General features: G+C 52.3%; 1 protein-coding gene and 1 non-coding gene across 2 annotated transcripts; one reads left to right on the plus strand and one right to left on the minus strand.

The window, feature by feature from the left end:
* Window positions 1–13,017: 13,017 nt before the first annotated feature.
* On the minus strand, window positions 13,018–14,993 carry LOC101308208 (60S ribosomal protein L28-1-like). Its single transcript, XM_004287467.1, has 4 exons — window positions 14,949–14,993; window positions 14,670–14,834; window positions 14,406–14,569; window positions 13,018–13,414 (listed from the first exon to the last, which is right to left on the minus strand). Exons 2-4 carry the CDS (start codon window positions 14,815–14,817, stop codon window positions 13,274–13,276), a joined length of 453 nt encoding a protein of 150 aa, XP_004287515.1. The 5' UTR covers window positions 14,818–14,834; window positions 14,949–14,993; the 3' UTR covers window positions 13,018–13,273.
* A 125-nt stretch (window positions 14,994–15,118) lies between these two features.
* Window positions 15,119–15,190, plus strand: TRNAP-UGG. Its single transcript has one exon. It is a non-coding gene; the product is annotated as a tRNA-Pro (tRNA).
* The last annotated feature ends 3,691 nt before the right edge of the window (window positions 15,191–18,881 follow it).

An 18,881-nucleotide genomic window follows, 5' to 3' on the forward strand; every position in this document is an offset into this window, starting at 1 on the left:
GGGTCTAGGAGAGTCAAGGCGCACCAAGGCGGTTCAAGGCGGGCCAAAGTGGGTCAAGGCGGCCTAAGGTGGGCCAAGGTAGGTTAAGAGGGCCTTAGCTACCTTAGACGGGCCTATGAGGGTCATGGCGGTCCAAGACGGCCCAAGGCGGGTCAAGGCAGGCCAAAGCGGCTCCTTTGCGACTCTAGGCAGGTCAAGGCAGCTCTTTGACGGCCCTAGGCGGGTCATAACAGCCCTTTAGCTACCCTAGGAGGGCCAAAGAGGGTAAATGCAGGTTAAGGCGGCCCTAGACAGGTCTAGGAAGGTCATGACGACCTCTTGGTGAGTCATGACAGCCCCTTGGTGGCCTTAAACCGCCTTGGGCCGCCTAGACCCACCTAGGGCCACCAAGAAGCCGCCATGACTCGCCAAGGGGTCGCCATAACACTTCTCGACTCTTCTAGGCCCATCTAGGGCAGCCAAGGGGCGGCCAAGGGGGCGCCTTGACCCGCCTTGGGCCGCCTTGACCCGCTTTGGGCCTCCTTGATTCGCCTTGGGCCGTGTTGGGCCACCTTGACCTGCCATGGCCCACCTTGACCCGCCTTTGACTGCCTTGGGCCGCCTTGACCTGTCTTTGCCCGCCTTGGACAGCCAAGGGCCGCCTTGACCAGACTTGGCCTGCGTTAACCCGCCTTGACCCTCCATGGGCCGCCTTGACCCTCCTAGACCCACCAAGAAGCCGCCATGACTCGCCAAAAGTATATGTGTTATATGATGTTAGCTTTAGGTATGGGTTCTTATCGAGCTGCTTTATTTCATTTGATTACTCATGCTTATTCGAAAGCATTGTTGTTTTTAGGATCTGGATCTATTATTCATTTGATGGAAGCTATTGTTGGATATTCTCTAGGTAAAAGTCAGAATATGGTTCTTATGGGTGGTTTAAGAAAACATGTACCAATTACAAAAACGTCTTCTTTATTAGGTACATTTCTCTTTGTGGTATTCCACCTCTGGCTTGTTTTTGGTCCAAAGATGAAATTCTTAATGATAGTCATGACTCGCCAAAGGGTCACCATGACCCTCTTAGGCCCGTCGAGTTCTACCAAGAAGACGCCATGACTCGCCAAGGGGTCATCGTGACCCTCCTCGCCTTGACATGTCTTAGGTCGCCTTGGACTGCCTTGGGCCGCCTTAACCCGCTTTGGGCAGCCTTGACCCTCCTAGACCCTCCAAGGGGATACCTAGGGCCGCCATGAGGTCGCCTCAACCCGCCTTGGGCAGTATTGACCCGCATTCGGCCACCTTGACCCGCATTTGCCCGCCTTAGGCCGCCCATAATGACTTACCAAGGGGTCGCCATGACCCTTCTTGGCCCGTCTAGGGCTGCCTTGACCCGCGTTGACCCTCCTCGGCTCTTCTAGGCCCACCTAGGACAGCCAAGGGGTAGCCAAGAGGGCGCCTTGCCCCGCCTTAAACCCTCCTAGACCGGCCAAGGGCCATCAAGAAGCCGCCATGACACCCCCAAGGGGTCGCCATGACTCTCCTCGGCTCTTCTAGACCCATCTAAGGTAGCCAAGGAGCGGCCAAGGGGGCACCTTGACATGCCTTGGCCCGCCTAGACCCGCCAAGGGGATGCCTAGGGCCACCATTACCCGCCTTCGACTGCCTTGACCCTCCTTGGCCTTCCTAGGTCCTAGGGCCACCAAGATGCCGGCATGACTCGCAATGGACCGCCTTGACCCGCCTTAGGCCGCCTTAACCCGCTTTTACCCGACTTGAACCGCCTTGGGCCGCCTTGACCTTCTTAGACGCTCCTAGGGCCACCAAGAAGCTGCCATGACTCGCCAAGGGGTCGCCATGACCCTCCTCGGCTCTTCTAGACCCACCTAGGGCAGCCAAAGGGGCCGCCTGAACATTCCTCGGGTCGCCAAGCGGGCCGCCTTGACACGCCTAGAGTCGCCAAGAGGACGTCTTGACCTACCAAAGGGCTGCATTTACACGCCTAAGGCTGTTTTGACCACCCTAGGGCCGCCAAAGGGCTGCCTATGTCTGCCAAGGGGCCACCTTGACCCGTTTTGGCTCGTCTTGGGCAGCCTTGACCTGTCTTGGGCCGCCTTGATCTGTCTTGGGCTGCCTTAACCCGCCTTGGACCGCCTTGACCCGCCTTAACCCGCCTTGGGCCGCTTTGACATGCCTTGGCACGCCTTGGGCCGCCTTTACCCGCCTGAACCGCCTTAACCCTCATAGAGACACCTAAGGCCACCAAGAAGCCGCCATGATTCGCCAAGGGGTCGCCATGACCCTTCTAGGCCCGTTTAGGGCCACCAAGAAGCCGCTATGACTCGTCAAGGGGTCACAATGACCCTTCTTAACTTTTCTAGGCCCATCTAGGGCTGCGAAGGGGCGTCTTGACCCGCCTTGGTACTCCTTGGACTGCTTTGGGCCGCCTTGACCTGTCTTGAACCGCGTTGGGCTACCTTGACCCTCATAGACCCACCTAGGGCCGCCTCGCCTTGGCCCGCCTTAACCCTCCATGGCCCGCCTTGACTCGCCTTCAACCGCCTTAACCCTCCATGGCCTGCCTAGGGCCGCCTTGACCTTCCTAGACTCGCTTAGGGCCACTAAGAAGCCGCTATGACTCACCATGAACCGCCTTGACCAGCCTTGGAGCACCTTGGGCTGCCTTGACCCACCTTGGGCCACTAAGAAGCCGCCATGAATCGCCAAGAGGTCTCCATGACCCTCCTCGGCTCTTCTAAGCTCACCTAGGGCAGCCAACGAGCGGCCAAGGGGGAGCCTTGACCCGCCTAGACCCTCATTTGGCCGTTATGGCCCGCTTGAACCGCGTTGGGCCGCCTTGACCTGCCTTGGCCCGCTTTGACCTGCCATGGCCCGCCATGACCTGCCTTGGACCGCCTTGACCTGCGTTGGTGCGCCTTAATCCGCCTTGGATCGCCATGACTCGCCTTGGGCCACCATGGGCCGCCATGACTCGCCAAAGGGTCGCCATGACCCTTTTAGGCTCGTCGAGGGACACAAAGAAGCCGCCATGACTCGCTAAGGGGTTTCCATGACCCTCCTCACCTTGACTTGCCTTGGGCCGCCTTGGACTGCCGTGGGCCACCTTGGACTGCCTTGGGCCGCCTTGACCCGCCTTGGGTCGCCTTGACCCACTTTGAACCGCGTTGGGACACCTTGACCCTCCTAGACTGGCCTAGGGCCGCCTTGACCCTTCTAGACTCGCCAAGGGGCTGCCTAGGGCTGCCTTGACCCTCCTAGACCCGCCAAAGGGCTGCCTAGGACCGCCTTGACCCGCCTTGGCCCGCCTTAGACCGCTTGACCCGTATTTGCCTGCCTTCACCCGCCTTAGGCCGCCTAGTGCCACCAAGAAGCCGTCATGACTCGCCAATGGGTCGCCTTGACCCACCTTGGCCCGCGTTGATCCTCCTCGGCTCTTCTAGGCCCACCTAGGGCAGCCAAGGGGGCGCCTGGACCCGCCTTGGATCGTCTTTCCCCGCCTTAAACCCGCCTTAGACCGCCTTGGGCCACCTTGACCTTAACCCTCCTAGACCCGCCAAGGGCCATCAAGAAGCCGCCATGACTCGCCAAGGGGTCGTCATGACTCTCCTCGGCTCTTCTAGACCTATCTTGACCCACCAAGAAACCGCCATGACTCTCCTCGGCTCTTCTAGACCCATCTTGACCCTCCTAAACCCACTAAGAAGCCGCCATGACTCGTCATGGGGTCGTCATGACCCTCCTCAACTCTTCTAGGCCATCCTACGGCAGCCAAGGGGCGGGTCAAGGCGCCTACTGCCTTGGGCCGCCTTGACCTGCCTTAAACCGCGTTAAGCCGCCTTGACCCTCATAGACCCAATTAGGGCCGCCTTGACCCTCCTAGACTCGAGAAAATGCTGCCTAAGGCTGCCTTAGCCCGCCTTCGACCACTTTGGCCCGCCTTAACCCGCCTTCAACCACCTTAACCCTCCTAGACCCGCCTACGGCGGCCTTGTCCCTCCTAGACTCGCCTACGGCCACCAAGAAGCCACCATGATTCGCCATAGACCGCCTTGACCTGCCCTGACTTGTCTTGGCCCGCCTTAGACCGTCTTGGGCCACCAAGAAGCTGCCATGACTCGCCAAAGGGTCGCCATGACCCTCCTCGACTTTTCTAGGCCCACCTAAGACAGCCAAGGGGTGGCCAAATGGGAGCCTTGACCCGCCTTGAACCGCGTTGGGCCGCCTTGACCTGCCTTAACTCGCCTTGACCTACATGGCCCGCCTTGAACCGCCTTGGGCCGCATTGACCGCCTTGGGCCACTTGACAATACTAAACCCACCCAGGGCCACCAAGAAGCGTTCGTGACTCGCCAAAGGGTCGCCATGACCCTCTTAGGCTCGTCGAGGGCCACCTTGAAGCCGCTATGACTCGCAAAGGGGTCGCCTTGACATGTCTTGGGCCGCCTTAGACTGCTTTGGGCCGCCTTGAACCGTGTTGGGCCGCCTAGGGCAACCAAAAAGCCGCCATTACTCGTCAAGGGCAACCAAGAAACCGCCATGACTCGCTAATGGACCGCCTTAACCCGCCTTGACTCCTTTTGGCCCGCCTTGACCATCCTCAGCCCTTCTAGGGTAGCCAAGGGGGCGCCATGACCCACCTAGGGCCGCTAAAGGGCTACCTTTACAAGTCTTGACCCGTTTAGGGTCGTCAAGGGGATACCTTGACATTTCTAGGGCTGCCAAGGGGGCCGCCTTGACAAGCCTAGGGCCACCAAGGGGCTACCTTTACACGCCTAAGGCTGTTTTGACCTTCGTAGGGATCGCCATGACCCGCCTAGGGCCACCAAGGGGCTGCATACATTCGCTAAGGGGCCACCTTGACCCGTTTTGACCCGCCTTGACCTGCCTTGGCCCGCCTTAACCCGCCCTAGACCGCCATGGGCTGCCTTGACCAGTTTTGGCCCGCCTTGACCCGCTTTGGGCCGCCTTGACCCGCCTTGGGCCGCCTAGATCCACCTAGGGCCACAAAGAAGCCGCCATGACTCACCAAGGGTCGCCATGACCGTCCTCTGCTCTTCTAGACCCATCTAGGGCAGCTAAAGGACGGCCAAGGGGGTGCCTTGAGCCGCCTTGGAATGCCTTAAGCCGCCTTGACCCGCTTTAAGCCGTCTTGATCTGCCTTGGGCGCCTTGACCCTCCTAGACTCACCAAGGGGCTGCCTAGGGCCGCCTTGACCCGCCTTGGGCCGCATTGACCTGCCTTGGACCGCCTTGACCCGCCTTGGCCCACCTTGACCCTCTTAGACCCGACTAGGGCCACGAAGAAGCCACCATGACTCGCCAAGGGGTCGCCGTGACCTTGCTAGGCTCGTTTAGAGCCACCTAGAAGCCGCCATGACTCGCCAACGGGTCGCCATGACCCTCCTCAGCTCTTCTAGACCCATCTAGGGCAGCCAAGGAGCGGCCAAGGGGGAGACTTGACCTACCTTGGGCCGCCTTGGCCCGCCTTGTACTGCTTTGACCCGTCTTAGGCCGCCTAGTTCCAACAAGAAGCCGCCATGACTAGCCAAAGGGTCGCCCTGACCTTGCTAGGCTCGTCTGGAGCCACCAAAAAGCCGCCATGACTCTCCAAGGGGTCGCCATGACCCTCCTCAGCTCTTCTAGACCTTCTAGGGCAGCCAAGGAGCGGCCAAGGGGGCGCCTTGACCTGCCTTGAGCTGCCTTAGCCCTCTTTCGACTACCTTAACCTGCCTTGGGCCGCTTAATGCCACCAAGAAGCCGCCATGGGGCCGCCGTAACCTACCTAAGGCCACCAAGAAGCCATCATGACTCGCCAATTTGTCGACATGACCGTCCTCGGCTCTTCTAGGCCTATCTAGGGCAGCCAAGGGACGGCCAAAGGGGCTCCTTGACCCGCCTTAGGCCGCTTTGGACTGCTTTGAGCCGCCTTGGGCGCCTTTACCCTCCTAGACTCGTCTAGGGCCGCCTTGACCCTCTTAGACCCGCCAAGAGGCTGCCTAGAGCCGCCTTGACCTGCCTTAACCCGACTAGGGCCACCAAGAAGTCGCCATGACTCACCAACGGGTCGCCATGACCCTCCTCAGCTCTTTTAGACCCATCTAGGGAAGCTAAGGAGCGGCCAAAGGGGCGTTTTGACCTGCCTTGGGCGGCCTTGGATTGCCTTAACCATCCTTGGGCCGCCTAGTGCCACCAAGAAGCCGCCATGACTCACCAAAGGGTCGCCATAACCCACCTCGGCTCTTGTAGGCCCACCTAGGGCAGCCTAGGGGTAGCCAAGGGGGAGCCTTGACTCACCTTGGACCGTCTTGCCCCGCCTTGACCCTCCTAGACCTTCCTAGGACCACCAAGAAGCCGTCTTGACTCGCCAAAGGGTCGTCATGACCCTCTTAGGGCCGTCAAGGGCCACTAAGAAGCCGCCATGACTCGCCAAGGGGTCGTCGTGACCCTTCGGCTGCCTTGGGTCGCCTTGACCCACCTTATGCCGCTTTGACCCGCTTTGAACCACGTTGGGCCACCTTGACCCTCCTAGACTCGTCTAGGGCCGCCTTGACCCTCCTAGACCCGACAAGGGCCACCAAGAAGCCGCCATGACTCGCCAAGGGGTCGCCCTGACCATGCTAAGCTCGTCTAGAGTCACCAAGAAGCCGTCATGACTCGCCAAGGGGTCGCCATGACCCTCTTCAACTCTTCTAGAGCCATCTAGGGCAGCCAAGGAGCGGCCAAGGGGGCGCCTTAACCTGCCTTGGGCCGCTTTGGCCCGCCTTGGACTGCCTTGACCCGCCTTAAGCCACCAAGAAGCCACTATGACTCGCCAAGGGGTCGCCATAACCCACCTCAGCTCTTCTAGGTCCACCTAGGGAAGCCAAGGGGTAGCCAAGGAGGCGCCTTGACCCACCTTGGACTGTCTTGCCTCGTCTTGACCCGTATTGTGCCGTCTTGACCCTCCATGACTCGCCAAGGGGTCGCCATAACCCTGCTAGGCTCGTCTAGAGCCACCAAGAAGCTGCCATGACCCGCCAAGGACTCGCCATGACCCTCCTCAGCTCTTCTAGACCCATCTAGGGCAGCCAAGAAGCGGCCAAGGGGGCGCCTTGACCTGCCTTGGCCCGCCTTGACCCGCCTTGAACCACCTTGGGCCACCTTGACCCTTATAGACCCACATAAACCCGCCAAGGGGATGCCTAGGGCCGCCTTGACCCGCTTTCAACCGCTTTGGCCCGCCTTGACCCGCCTTGGCCCGCCTTGACCCGCCTTGGCCCTCCTATACTCGCCTAGGGCCACTAAGAAGCCGTCATGGACCGCTTTAACACGCCTTGACCTGCCTTGGCCCGCCTTGACCCGCCTTGACCAACTTTGACCCGTTTTGACCCGCCTTTACCCGCTTTGAACCGCTTTGACCCTCCTAGTCCCTCCTAGGGCCACTAAGAAGCCGCCATGACTCGCGAAGGGATCGCCATGACCCTCCTCGGCTCTTCTAGGCCCACCTAGGGTAACCAAAGGGTGCCAAGGGGGAGCCTTAACCCGCCTTGAACTGCCTTGGCCCGCTTAGTGCCACCAAGAAGCCGCCATGACTCGCCAAGGCGTTGCCATGACCCTCCTAGGGCCGCCAAGGAACCGCATTAGCCTGCCTTGACGCGTCGTGACCTACCTTGGGCTGCTTTGACCCTCCTCGGCCCTTCTAGGCCCACCTTGGGCAGCTAAGGGGGCATCATGACCAACCTAGGGGGCTGGCTTTACACGCCTTAACCTGTCTAGAGCCGCCAAGAGGCCGCCTTAACATTCCTCGGGTAGCCAAAGGGGCTGCCTTAACACGCCTAAGGTCGCCAAAGGGACGTCTTGACCCACCAAAGGGCTGCCTTTACACGCCTAAGGTTGTTTTGACCTCCCTAGGGCCGCCAAGGGGCTGCGCGCCTACGTCTGCCAAGGGGCCACCTTGACCTGCCTCGGCCGTCTTAGGCCGCCTTGACCCGATTTGACCTGCCTTGGCCCGCCTTAACCCGTCTTGGTCCGCCTTGACCCGTCTTGGGCCGTCATGGGCCTCTTTGACCCGCCTTGGCCCGCCTTTACCTGCCTTGAACCGCCTTTACTTGCCATAAACAGCCTTGAACCCCCTGGGCCGCCTTGACCCTCATAGAGCCACCTAGGGCCACCAAGAAGCCGCCTTAGGTTCCTATGACCCACCTAGGCTCGTCTAGGGCCACTAAGAAGCCACCATGACTCACCAAGGGGTCACCATGACCCTCCTCGACTCTTCTAGGCCTATCTAGGGCAGCCAAGGGGCGCCTTGACTCGCCTTGGACTGCCTTGGAGTGCCTTGACCCGCGTTGGGCCGCCTTGGATTGCCTTGACCCTCATAGACCCACATAGGGTTACCTTGACCCTCCTAAACACACCAAAGGGCTGCCTAGGGCCGCCTTGACCAGCCTTCGACCGTCTTGGCCTGCCTTGACCCGCATTGGCCTGCCTTCAAACGCCTTGACCTTCCTAGACTCGCCTAGGGCCGCCTTGACCCTCCTAGACTCACCTAGGGCCACCAAGAAGCCACCATGACTCGCCATGGACCGCCTTGACCCGCCTTCGTCCGCCTTGGGCCGCCATGACCCGCCTTGGGCCACCAAGAAGCCGCCATGACTTTCCTCGGCTCTTCTAGGCCCACCTAGGGCAGCCAAAGGGGAGCCTTAACCCGACTTGGGCCGCCTAGGCCCGCCTTGAACCGCCTTGACCCACCTTGGGATGCCTTGACCTGCCTTGGGCCGCCTTGACCTGCCATGGCCTAGCTTGACCCGCCTTTGACCTCCTTTGGCTACCTTGACCCGCCTAGTGCCACTAAGAAGCTGCCATAACTCGTCAAGGGGTTGCGATGACACTCCTTGGCCCATCTAGGGCAGCCAAGGGGCCACCTTGGCTCGTGTTGACCCTCCTCAGCTCTTCTAGGCCCACCTAGGGCAGACAAGGGGGCGTCTTGACCCGACGTGGACCGCTTTGGGCCGCCTTGACTGCCTTGACCTGTCTTGGCGTGCCTTGACCCGCCTTCGACCGCTTTGACTCGTCTTGACCCGCCTTAGCCCACTTTGACCTGCCTTGACCCGCCTTGACCCGCCTTAACCCGCTTTGACCCGCCTTGACCCTCCTATACTCGCCTAAGACCACCAAAAAGCCGTCGTGACTCTCCAAGGGGTCGCCATGACCTTCCTCGGCTCTTCTAGGCCCACCTAGGGCAGCCAAGGGGCGGCCAAAGGGGAGCCTTAACCCGCCTTGGGGCGCCTATGCCCGCCTTGGACCACCTTGACCCACCTTGGGATGCCTTGACCCGCCTTGAACCGCGTTTTGCCGCCTTGACCTGCCTTGACCTACCATGGCTCGGCTTGACTAGCCTTGGACCGCCTTGACCTGTCTTGGCCTGCCTTGACCCGCCTTCGACCGCTTGACAATACTAGACCCACCCAGGGCCACCAAGAAGCCGCCATGACTCGCCAAGAGGTCGCCATGACCTTCCTCACCTTAACCTGCCTTTGGCCGCCTTGGACTGCCTTGGGTCGCCTTGACACGCTTTGAACAGCGTTGGGCCACCTTGACCGTCCTAGACCCGCCTACGGCCGCCTTGACTCTCCTAGACCCGCCAAGGGGCTGCCTAGGGCCGCCATGGGGCCGCATTGACCCGCCTAGTGCCACTAAGAAGCAGCCATAACTCGCCAAGGGGTCGCCATGACCCTCCTTGGCTCGTCTAGGGCAGCCAAGGGGCCACCTTGGCTCGTGTTGACCCTCCTCGGCTCTTCTAGGCCCACCTAGGGCAGCCAAGGGGGCGCCTTGACCCGACTTGGACCGCCTTGCCCCGCCTTAACTCTCCTAGACCCGCCTAAGGCCACCAAGAAGCCGTCATGACTCGCCAAGTGGTCGCCATGACCCTCCTCGGCCCGTCTAGCGCCACCAAGAAGCCGCTATGATTCACCAAGGGCTCGCCATAACCCTCCTAGGCCCATCTAGGGTCGCCATGACCCTCCTAGGCCAGTCTTGGGCTGCCCTGACCCTCCTGGACCCGCCTAAGGCCGTCTTCACCCTCCTAGACCCGCCAAGGGGTCGCCATGACCCTCCTCGGCTCTTCTAGGCCCACCTAGGGCAGCTAGGGTGCGGCCAAGGTGGCGCCTTGACCTGCCTTGGGCCGCCTTAAACTGCCTTGACCCGCTTTGAATGGCGTTGGGCCGCTTTGACCCTCCTAGACCCACCAAGGGCTGCCTAGGGCCGCCATGGGGCTACCTTGACCGACCTTGGACCGCCTTGAACTGCTTTGGGCCGTTAGTACCACCAAAAAGCAGCCATGACTCGCCAAGGTGTCGCCATGACCCACCTAGGCCGTCTAGGACCGCCTTAACCAGCCTTGACCCGTCTTGGCCCGCTTTGGGCAGCCTTGACCCTCCTCGGCCCTGCTAGGCCCACCTAGGTCAGCCAAAGGGGCACCATGATCCACCAAGGGCCGCCAAAGGGCTGCCTTTAGACGCCTTTACCCACCTAATCCCACCTAGGGCCACCTTAACCCGTTTAGGGCCGCCACCTTAACTCGTCTAGGGCCTCCTTAACCTGCCTAGGGCACGCTAAGAGGCCGACTTGATCTGTTTTGACCACCCTATGGCCCGCCATGACCCGCCTAGGGCCGCCATAGGGCCATCTTAGCTCGTCTTGGGCCGCCTTGACCCGCCTCAAAGCGTCTTGGACCAGCTTGACTCGCCGCCGTCATGGGTGTCGTGTTTAGTAAAGCTGTTGAATTTGTTGTTTTGATTGGTATTGAATGACTTTCCAAGATTCTATTCTTTTCAATTATTTTCATATTGATACCGGGAACCTTAATTTTAAAAGAAAGTGAGGTATTGCCCCTCATTTCAAATTTCACCCAATTCGAGCCAAAACCCCTTGCTATAGCACACGAGTTTCTGCCCCAGTTTCACATTTTTGGGCCCTCCGGCTTTTTTCGTTCAGGTGTGCTTATAGACACTTGCTAACATATAGTGAACCATTCTAGCTTCAAAAATTTATCAATTTACTCGCGATCGGGCCTAAATAAACTCGCCAAGGGGTCTCTATGACCCTCCATGGGCCGCCTTGACCTGCCTTGGGCCGCTTAGACCCACCTAGGGCCACCAAGAAGCAGCCATGACTCGCCAAGGGGTCGCCATAACACTCATCGGCTCTTTTAGGCCCATCTAGGGCAGCCAAGGGGGCGCCTTGGGCCGCCTTGACCCGCTTTGGGCCGTCTTGATCCGCCTTGGGCCGCGTTGGGCCACCTTGACCTGCCTTGACCCGCCTTGACCTGCCATGGCCCACCTTGACCCGCCTTTACTGCCTTTGCCCGCCTTGACCCTCGTAGACCCACCTAGGGCCACTAAGAAGCCGCCATGACTCGCCAAGGGATCGCCGTGACCCTCCTCGCCTTGACCTGCCTTGGGCCGCCTTGGACTGCCTTGGGCCGCCTTGACCCGCTTTGAACTGCATTGGGCCACCTTGACCCTCTTAGACCTGCCTAGGGCCGCCATGGGGTCGCCTTGACCTGCCTTGGACCACATTCGGCCACCTTGACCCTCATTTGCCCACCTTGGGCCGCCTAATGCCACCAAGAAGCCGCCATGACTCACCAAGGGGTCGCCATGACCCTCCTTGGCCCGTTTAGGGCCGCCTTGACCCGCGTTGACCCTCCTCGGCTCTTCTAGGCCCACCTAGGACAGCCTTGACCCTCCTAGACCTGCCAAGGGCCACCAAGAAGCCGACATGACTTGCCAAGGGATCACCATGACCCTGCTCGACTCTTCTAGACCCATCTAGGGCAGCCAAGGAGCGACCAATGGGGCGGCTTGACCTGCCTTGAACCGCGTCGGGCCCCCTTGACCCACTTAGGGCAACTCTAACCATAGTCCTATAAATTGAGTCCTATATCCATTATAGGACCTCTTATTACACTATTCATATAAGACTCATTTTCTCATCTCCAACAATAAATTCTATATGAGGTCTTATATGCACTTTTAGTTTATTAAAATAAGTTTTAAGTGGTATATTTATGAATATTATATTAAATAATAAGGTAAACTTATTAAATAAATAAAACTTCACTATTTTTATTTTTATCACAAAATTTTAAATTATTCTTATGTCCAAAAATATCCAAAGTTGAATACAAGCATGGATTTTTTTATTTTCTATTTTAGGTCAAAACTAGTTTAATTAATAAGAATGGAATTATTCTGGCCATTTGACATTTTAACTAAAACAATTTGGGCCGTCAGATTTGTTTCTTACCATTTGAGTAAATAATTGGGCAATCAACAGGTAGTCAGGTGGTGGTCAAGTACCGTCCAATTTGATATTTACATGAATTTGAGCCATCCATTTGGTGGTCTCCAATGGACAAATGGAGCCAGCTTTGCTCAGTAGGGGGCCAATGTGTAAGGAAACTCCAAAGAGAAGCGCACTGGCGCGCGTCCTATCAACCCTCATTCTCCTCGCGCACGCGTTTCCCTCCGTCTCCAGCAAGCGCGTCTCTTCTGTAGCAGCACTGACCCAGCCCAATATCAGTGGGCCCCAAATCTTGGTCCTAGAATTGTCTCAGATTTGAGACTGAGAATAGGACTTGGTCCTATATTTCCAAGACTAGAATCATCTCTTTTGCCTTGTTGGAGATGAATAAACCCTATATAAGACCAAGACCTAGGTTTTACACCCACGGTTAGAGCTGCCCTTAGGGCCGCCTTGACCCCCCTCGAATTGAGTGAAACTTAAAATGAGAGACAATACCTCATTTTCTTTTAAACTAAGGTTTCCGTCAAAGGGTTGCCATGACCCTCCTAGGCCTGTCTTTTGGCACTAATGTTTCCGATGTCAAAACTGAAGAAGTAGTTTTGCGATGCTGTATCAAACTTAGATTTACGCATCACCCATATTAGTATCAGTCTTGAACCAACTCAATAACAGGAGCAACCGGCTCTTTTACTATTTACTCTTTAAACATGTAGACATTTGAGAGCTCCATGCATGTAAACCATAGGGTTCTAAGTTTATTATTTCATCAAGTATGCAGTAGACACAAGGCAAAAAACAATATTATCCTTATGAAAATAAAAGATCATCGAAGTTTCTGGTCAACAATGAAACAAAACACACATCAACCACTACAAAATCTGTTTGCAAGTCTTCAAAACCAAATTGGAACATTTCTGAGGACTAAATATTCAAACTTAGCAAAATATTCATGTTTGCACATTAACTTTAGATTCTTAAGCAGTCTTTCACTGCCTTCCGTACATCCTAACAGCCTGCCTGTTCCTCTTCTTGGCACCAGATTTTGACACCTTGAGACTCCTGTGAACTACACTGAGCCTAGCAAGGGCTGCTTTCTTCAAATCAGGTCTGTAGAAGTTAGCGACCACCTGGAACAATAGAATATAACATTCAGTAAGTACTTGTAACAACACAGTATAAAATTAATTGCAACAAAGACAAAAATCCAATCACATCAACATTCCAATTACACTTCAATCAAACGTTCATTGTGGTAACATCAAATGCCGTTTTATGTTCAGAGACAAAGACCGAAAACTAGACGGGCAATATATGAGGTTGAGAGGTCACAGTGAATACATAATGTCCATCTTCACAATCTCATTAACTCAACAAAATAAGCGTGGAAGTACGTATTTAGGACAACAATGTGTGCTCAGAAGCCAAGCGTAACAATTCAATTGCATCGAAGATCCAACACAAAGTGAGATTTTCTTACATGTTAGCTGCTCATCACTGCTATAAGTTGCAAAAACTACTACATTTAGACAAAAAAACAATTGCAGGTACAGAAATAATAACTAGATAGGAAAAGAAACAATGAATAGCTAGGCATGATTCCCAACCACAAAAACACCATCATAACTCACACCAACTATGACTGCTCAGAACTTTAGAACATCCAAATCCCTTGAGAGATATTCAGATATAATAACTAAAAACAAATTATCAGAAGCTTAAGTGCTCAGAAGCCAAGCGTAACAATTATATTTCATTGAAGATCTCACACAAAGTGAGGCCTTCTTATATGTTAGCTGCTCATCACTGCTACTAAGTAGTATATTAAAACACTACCACCCTAACTACACTCAAGTCGACCTATCCACCTCAAAAACAAAACAATGCCCGAGCCATTATAGCCAATACATTTGAACCTAAATGACTGCTCAGAAGCCAAGCGTAACAAATCAATTTCATTGAAAACCTCACACAAAGTGAGGCCTTCTTATATGTTAGCTGCTCATCACTGCTAGTACCAAATGTTCAACCATTTAGATTAACAAAACTAATCACATCACATACCGCATTGTTATTTTCATTCATAACAAAACAGTGAATCATATATCGAGCATTCGTTACCTGATTGGTAACAGCCTTGGCCATGCGAGAGAACTCCTTCCTCATCACAGACTTGTGAACCATGCTGGCAGGCTTGTTCTGCTTCCTGGTCTTAGTAGTGGCGAGCACCACCGAGTGGTCTTTGCCTCCGGCCTGAATACTCACAGTCTTCTTGTTCGCCAAACCTAATCAACACACAATCCAAACCGAATCAAATCGAATTTCTAATGCTTATTACCAAATGAAATAGAAAACAAAGCAGTGCTAGGGTTTGTTATGACTTACCGGAGTGCTTGTAGGAGTGGAGGTTGCAGAGGTTGTTAGGCTCCTTGCTGAAGCGGACGCCGGCGTGGCTCCGGCCGAATTGCTTGACCAAGAAGGAGTTGTTCTTCTTGACGATCTCCCAGATCAGCTGTCCTGGAACGGTGGCCATTGGAAACCTAGCAAATGCTGTATCAAAGCAATACAAATGGATTAGATAAGTCCAGCACTAGTATCAGAGAGTTTGATTTGTTACGGTGGAGGAATCGAAACCCTAGAGATGGTGAAGAAGAGAAGACTTACTTCTGCAGAAGGTTTCGCACAGAGAGAGTGTGTGATGGAGGCTCCGGGTTTACGAGCTGGGTCGTCTTACTTATATAGGTCGCGACTTCGGTTAATTACAAAACCCTAGACAATTAACAATTAGAGAGATGTGTTATAATTAGTAATAAGCCCACCTGATTAACAACACCGGGCGTTTGGTCTAGTGGTATGATTCTTGCTTTGGGTGCAAGAGGTCCCGAGTTCGATTCTCGGAACGCCCCTTTTTTATAATTGTTTTTCTCTTGATATTATACTGTTTTCTTGCTCTAACTAGTAATTACTTCTTCGTTTTTGTCAAAATGTATGACGAGGATGAAAGGTTAGTACCAGGACTGACAGATTAAGGTGAGTCTTTTTTTAAAGGTGGCAATCCATAAAAAGGTTAAATTGTTACAAGCTAGATAGCTCTTTAACCCAGTATTTAGCCATTTTTAGGTGACCATATTGGTCTAAAAGTTAAACAAGACCCCGTCTAAAAGTTGTAACAATTCAACGGAATGAAAAAAGACAAAGAAGCCAAAAGATAGTAGTTTCTCAACAATGCTAGAAGATCAACGGGAATGGAACCAAGTAACTTCTAACAAATTTAACCTGTCAACTTAAATGTGGACCTTAGGAGGAACGGACTCCTTTGCGACATTCACCAATTTCTCAGTAACTAGATCCATATGATGTAAGTTTAGGCCCATAACATGGACCCATACCTTGGATCGGCATGTAAAGAGATGTGCATATATCAGGCCCAAGGCCCAAAATTAGGTACCCTAGCTCTGTTCCTCAGTCATGCCTACCATCACGAATGCTACATTCGGCATGCCAGAATCCTTCACTACCATCATCCGAAAGCCGAGTTTGGTAAACATCGAAATCGAGAAGGCATGGATGTCACTCCCAATACACTTGAAGCTGCACGAAAAAAATTAACTTGGATCGTCATCCAAAAGTCTTGGAGTCGATCCTCCACGCAACCTCCACCCTAGGTCCATATCAATTGCGCAACCACCCCGCGCTTCCAGTAAGAAGTCGATGTGACCATTAAGATCACAACCACCTCCGCTATCTTGCCAAAGGAAATTGAACTCCCATATTGAAATCAAGATTGTAGTCCCACCTCTTGTGTTGAGAGAGATGCAGAAAAGAGTGAGTAGCTAGCTATCTACCCATGCCAAAGGATGTCGAAAAGTATGAGGGGTCGAGAAGAGCTGAAGACCAAACCAAAACCTTCGTGCTAAGATGCCGCTTGGGAACTCTAGGGAGAGTCTACCATGGAGAGAGCCGAAACCATAATACAGCCGTATGGTACAAGAGAGTTCATACAATGATAAAATTACAATATACATATAAACACACACATAATAAGTAACCTCACAACTCTTCTAAAAATAAATAAAAAATATGTAACCTAATAAATACTCAAAATCAAAATAGTCCATCTTAACTTGTTGATTATACATAACTTCCTAAGTAAGAAAAATTTGTGTTGAGAGTGACCGAAACCGTAATCAGTTCAAATTAAGGCAAACAGCTCAATATAAATAAGTATTCTTGTACTGATTCCATCCCGTCTCATATTTTTTTACGGTGTGTTTGGATACGGGTGAATTCTCGGGAATTTAATCAAAAATAGAGATTTCCCAATTTCTTAGGATTGTTTCCCCCGTTTGGATTCTTATCCCGAGGAATTAGCAATTCTCACGGGAAAATAATCATGGAATTTGGAGAGAGATGTTTTGATTGTTTCCCCGGTTTGGATTCTTATCCCGTCTATAAACACACCCGAATGGAAAAGCCGGAAGCCCAAAAAAGACGAAACTTGCTAGAAACTCGTGGTTTCGGCTCTCTCCATGGTAGACTCTCCCTAGGGTTCCCAAGCGGCATCTTAGCACGAAGGTTTTGGTTTGGTCTTCAGCTCTTCTCGACCCCTCGTACTTTTCGACATCCTTTGGCATGGGTAGATTGCTAGCTGCTCACTCTTTTTTGCATCTATCTCAACACAAGAGGTGGGACTACAATCTTGATTTCAATATGGGAGTTTAGTTTCCTTTGGCAAGATAGCGGAGGTGGTTGTGCTCTTAACGGTCACATCGACTTCTTACTAGAAGCACGGGGTGGTTGCGCAATTGGTATGGGTGAAACTTGAAAGGAGAGGCAATACCTTATTTTCTTTTAAAACTAAGGTCTCCGATGTCAATATGAGAAGAATTTAAGAGAACAGAATCTTCGAAAATCACACAATATCAATTAAAACAACAATTGCAACAGCTTTATAAAACACGCCTTGCGTGAGATATTTAAGCCCAATCGCGAGTAAATTGATAAAAGACACGGATTTTTAAAGCTATACTTGTTCAAAATATGTTAGGGGGTTTCTATAAGCACACCCGAAAAAGAAGAAGCCGCAAGCTTAAAAAAAGTGAAATGCTTTTAGCAAAAGGTTTTGGCCGGCTTGAATTTGGTGAAACTTGAACAGAGGGGCAATACCTCATTTTTTTTTAATACTAAGGTTCCGGTGTCAATATGAGAAGAATTGAAGAGAGCATAATCTTGGAAAGTCACCAAATACCAATTAAAACAACAATTTCAACATCTTACAAAACACGACACGCGTGATTTATTTAAACCCGATCGCGAGTAAATTGATAAAAAAAAAACACGGATTTTTGAAGCTATATATGTTCAAAATTTGTTAGGAGGTTCCTATAAGCACACCCGAAAGGAAAAACCGCAGGCTTAAAAAAAATAAAACTGGTCAGAAATTCGAATTTGGTGAAACTTAAAAGGAGGGGCAATACCTCATTTTCTTTAAAAACTAAGGTTCCCGATGTCAATATGAGAAGAATTGAAGAGAACAGAGTCTTGGAAAGTCACTCGATACCAAATAAAATAACACTTTCAACAGTTTTACAAACAAAACACGGCACGCGTGAGTTATTTAAGCCAGATCGCGAGTAAATTGATAAAGTACACAGATTTTTAAAGCTAGAATTGTTCAATATATGTTAGGAGGTGTATATAAGTACCCTCGAACTGAAAAAACCGGAGGCCCAAAAAAGGTAAAACTGGCTAGAAACTGGTGTGCTAGAGTAAGGAGTTTTGGCTCCAATTGAGTGAAACTCGAAAAGAGGGGCAATACCACATTTTCTTTTGAAACTAAAATTCGCGATGTCAATATGAGAAGAATTTAAGAGAACAAAATCTTGGAAAGTCACACAACACATTAAAACAACAATTTCAACAGCTGTACAAAACATGACACGCATGAGTTATTTAAGCCCGATCGCGAGTAAATTGATAAAAGTCACGATTTTGAAGCTAGAATGGTTCAATATATGTTAGAAGGTGTCTATAAGCACATCTGAACGGAAAAATCCGGAGGCCAAAAAAAGGCGAAACTGGCCAGAAACTTGTGTGTCATAACAAGGGGTTTTGGCTCGAATTGGGTGAAACTTGAAAAGAGGGGCAATATCACATTTTCTTTTGAAACTAAGGTTCCCGATGTCAATATAAGAAGAATTTAAGAGAGCAGAATCTTGGAAAGTCACACAATACCAATTAAAACAACAATTGTAACAGCTTTATAAAACACGCCTTGCGTGAGATATTTAAGCCCGATCGCGAGTAAATTGATAAAAGGCACATATTTTTGAAGCTAGAATGGATCAATATATGTTAGGAGGGGTCTATAAGCACACTCAAACGGAAAAAGCCGGAGGCCCAAAAAAGACGAAACTGGCCAGAAACTCGTGTGTTGTAACAAGGTGTTTCGGGTAGAATTGGGTGAAACTTGAAAGGAGAGGCAATACCTTATTTTCTTTTAAAACTAAGGTTCCCGATGTCAATATGAGAAGAATTAAAGATAACAGAATCTTGAAAAGTCACTCAATACCAATTAAAACAACAATTTCTGCAGAA

This window comes from Fragaria vesca, linkage group LG1, assembly GCF_000184155.1.
Source record: "Fragaria vesca subsp. vesca linkage group LG1, FraVesHawaii_1.0, whole genome shotgun sequence".
Taxonomy (NCBI): Eukaryota; Viridiplantae; Streptophyta; class Magnoliopsida; order Rosales; family Rosaceae; genus Fragaria; species Fragaria vesca.

Coding starts and splice junctions, on each gene's coding strand:
- LOC101308208 (XM_004287467.1), bottom strand. CDS start 14,817: ATGGCCACCGTTCCAGGACAGCTGATCTGGGAGATCGTCAAGAAGAAC. Junction 14,570..14,669: donor CCACTCCTACAAGCACTCCG/GTAAGTCATAAC, acceptor TGTGTTGATTAG/GTTTGGCGAACAAGAAGACT. Junction 13,415..14,405: donor CCAAGGCTGTTACCAATCAG/GTAACGAATGCT, acceptor CTATTGTTCCAG/GTGGTCGCTAACTTCTACAG.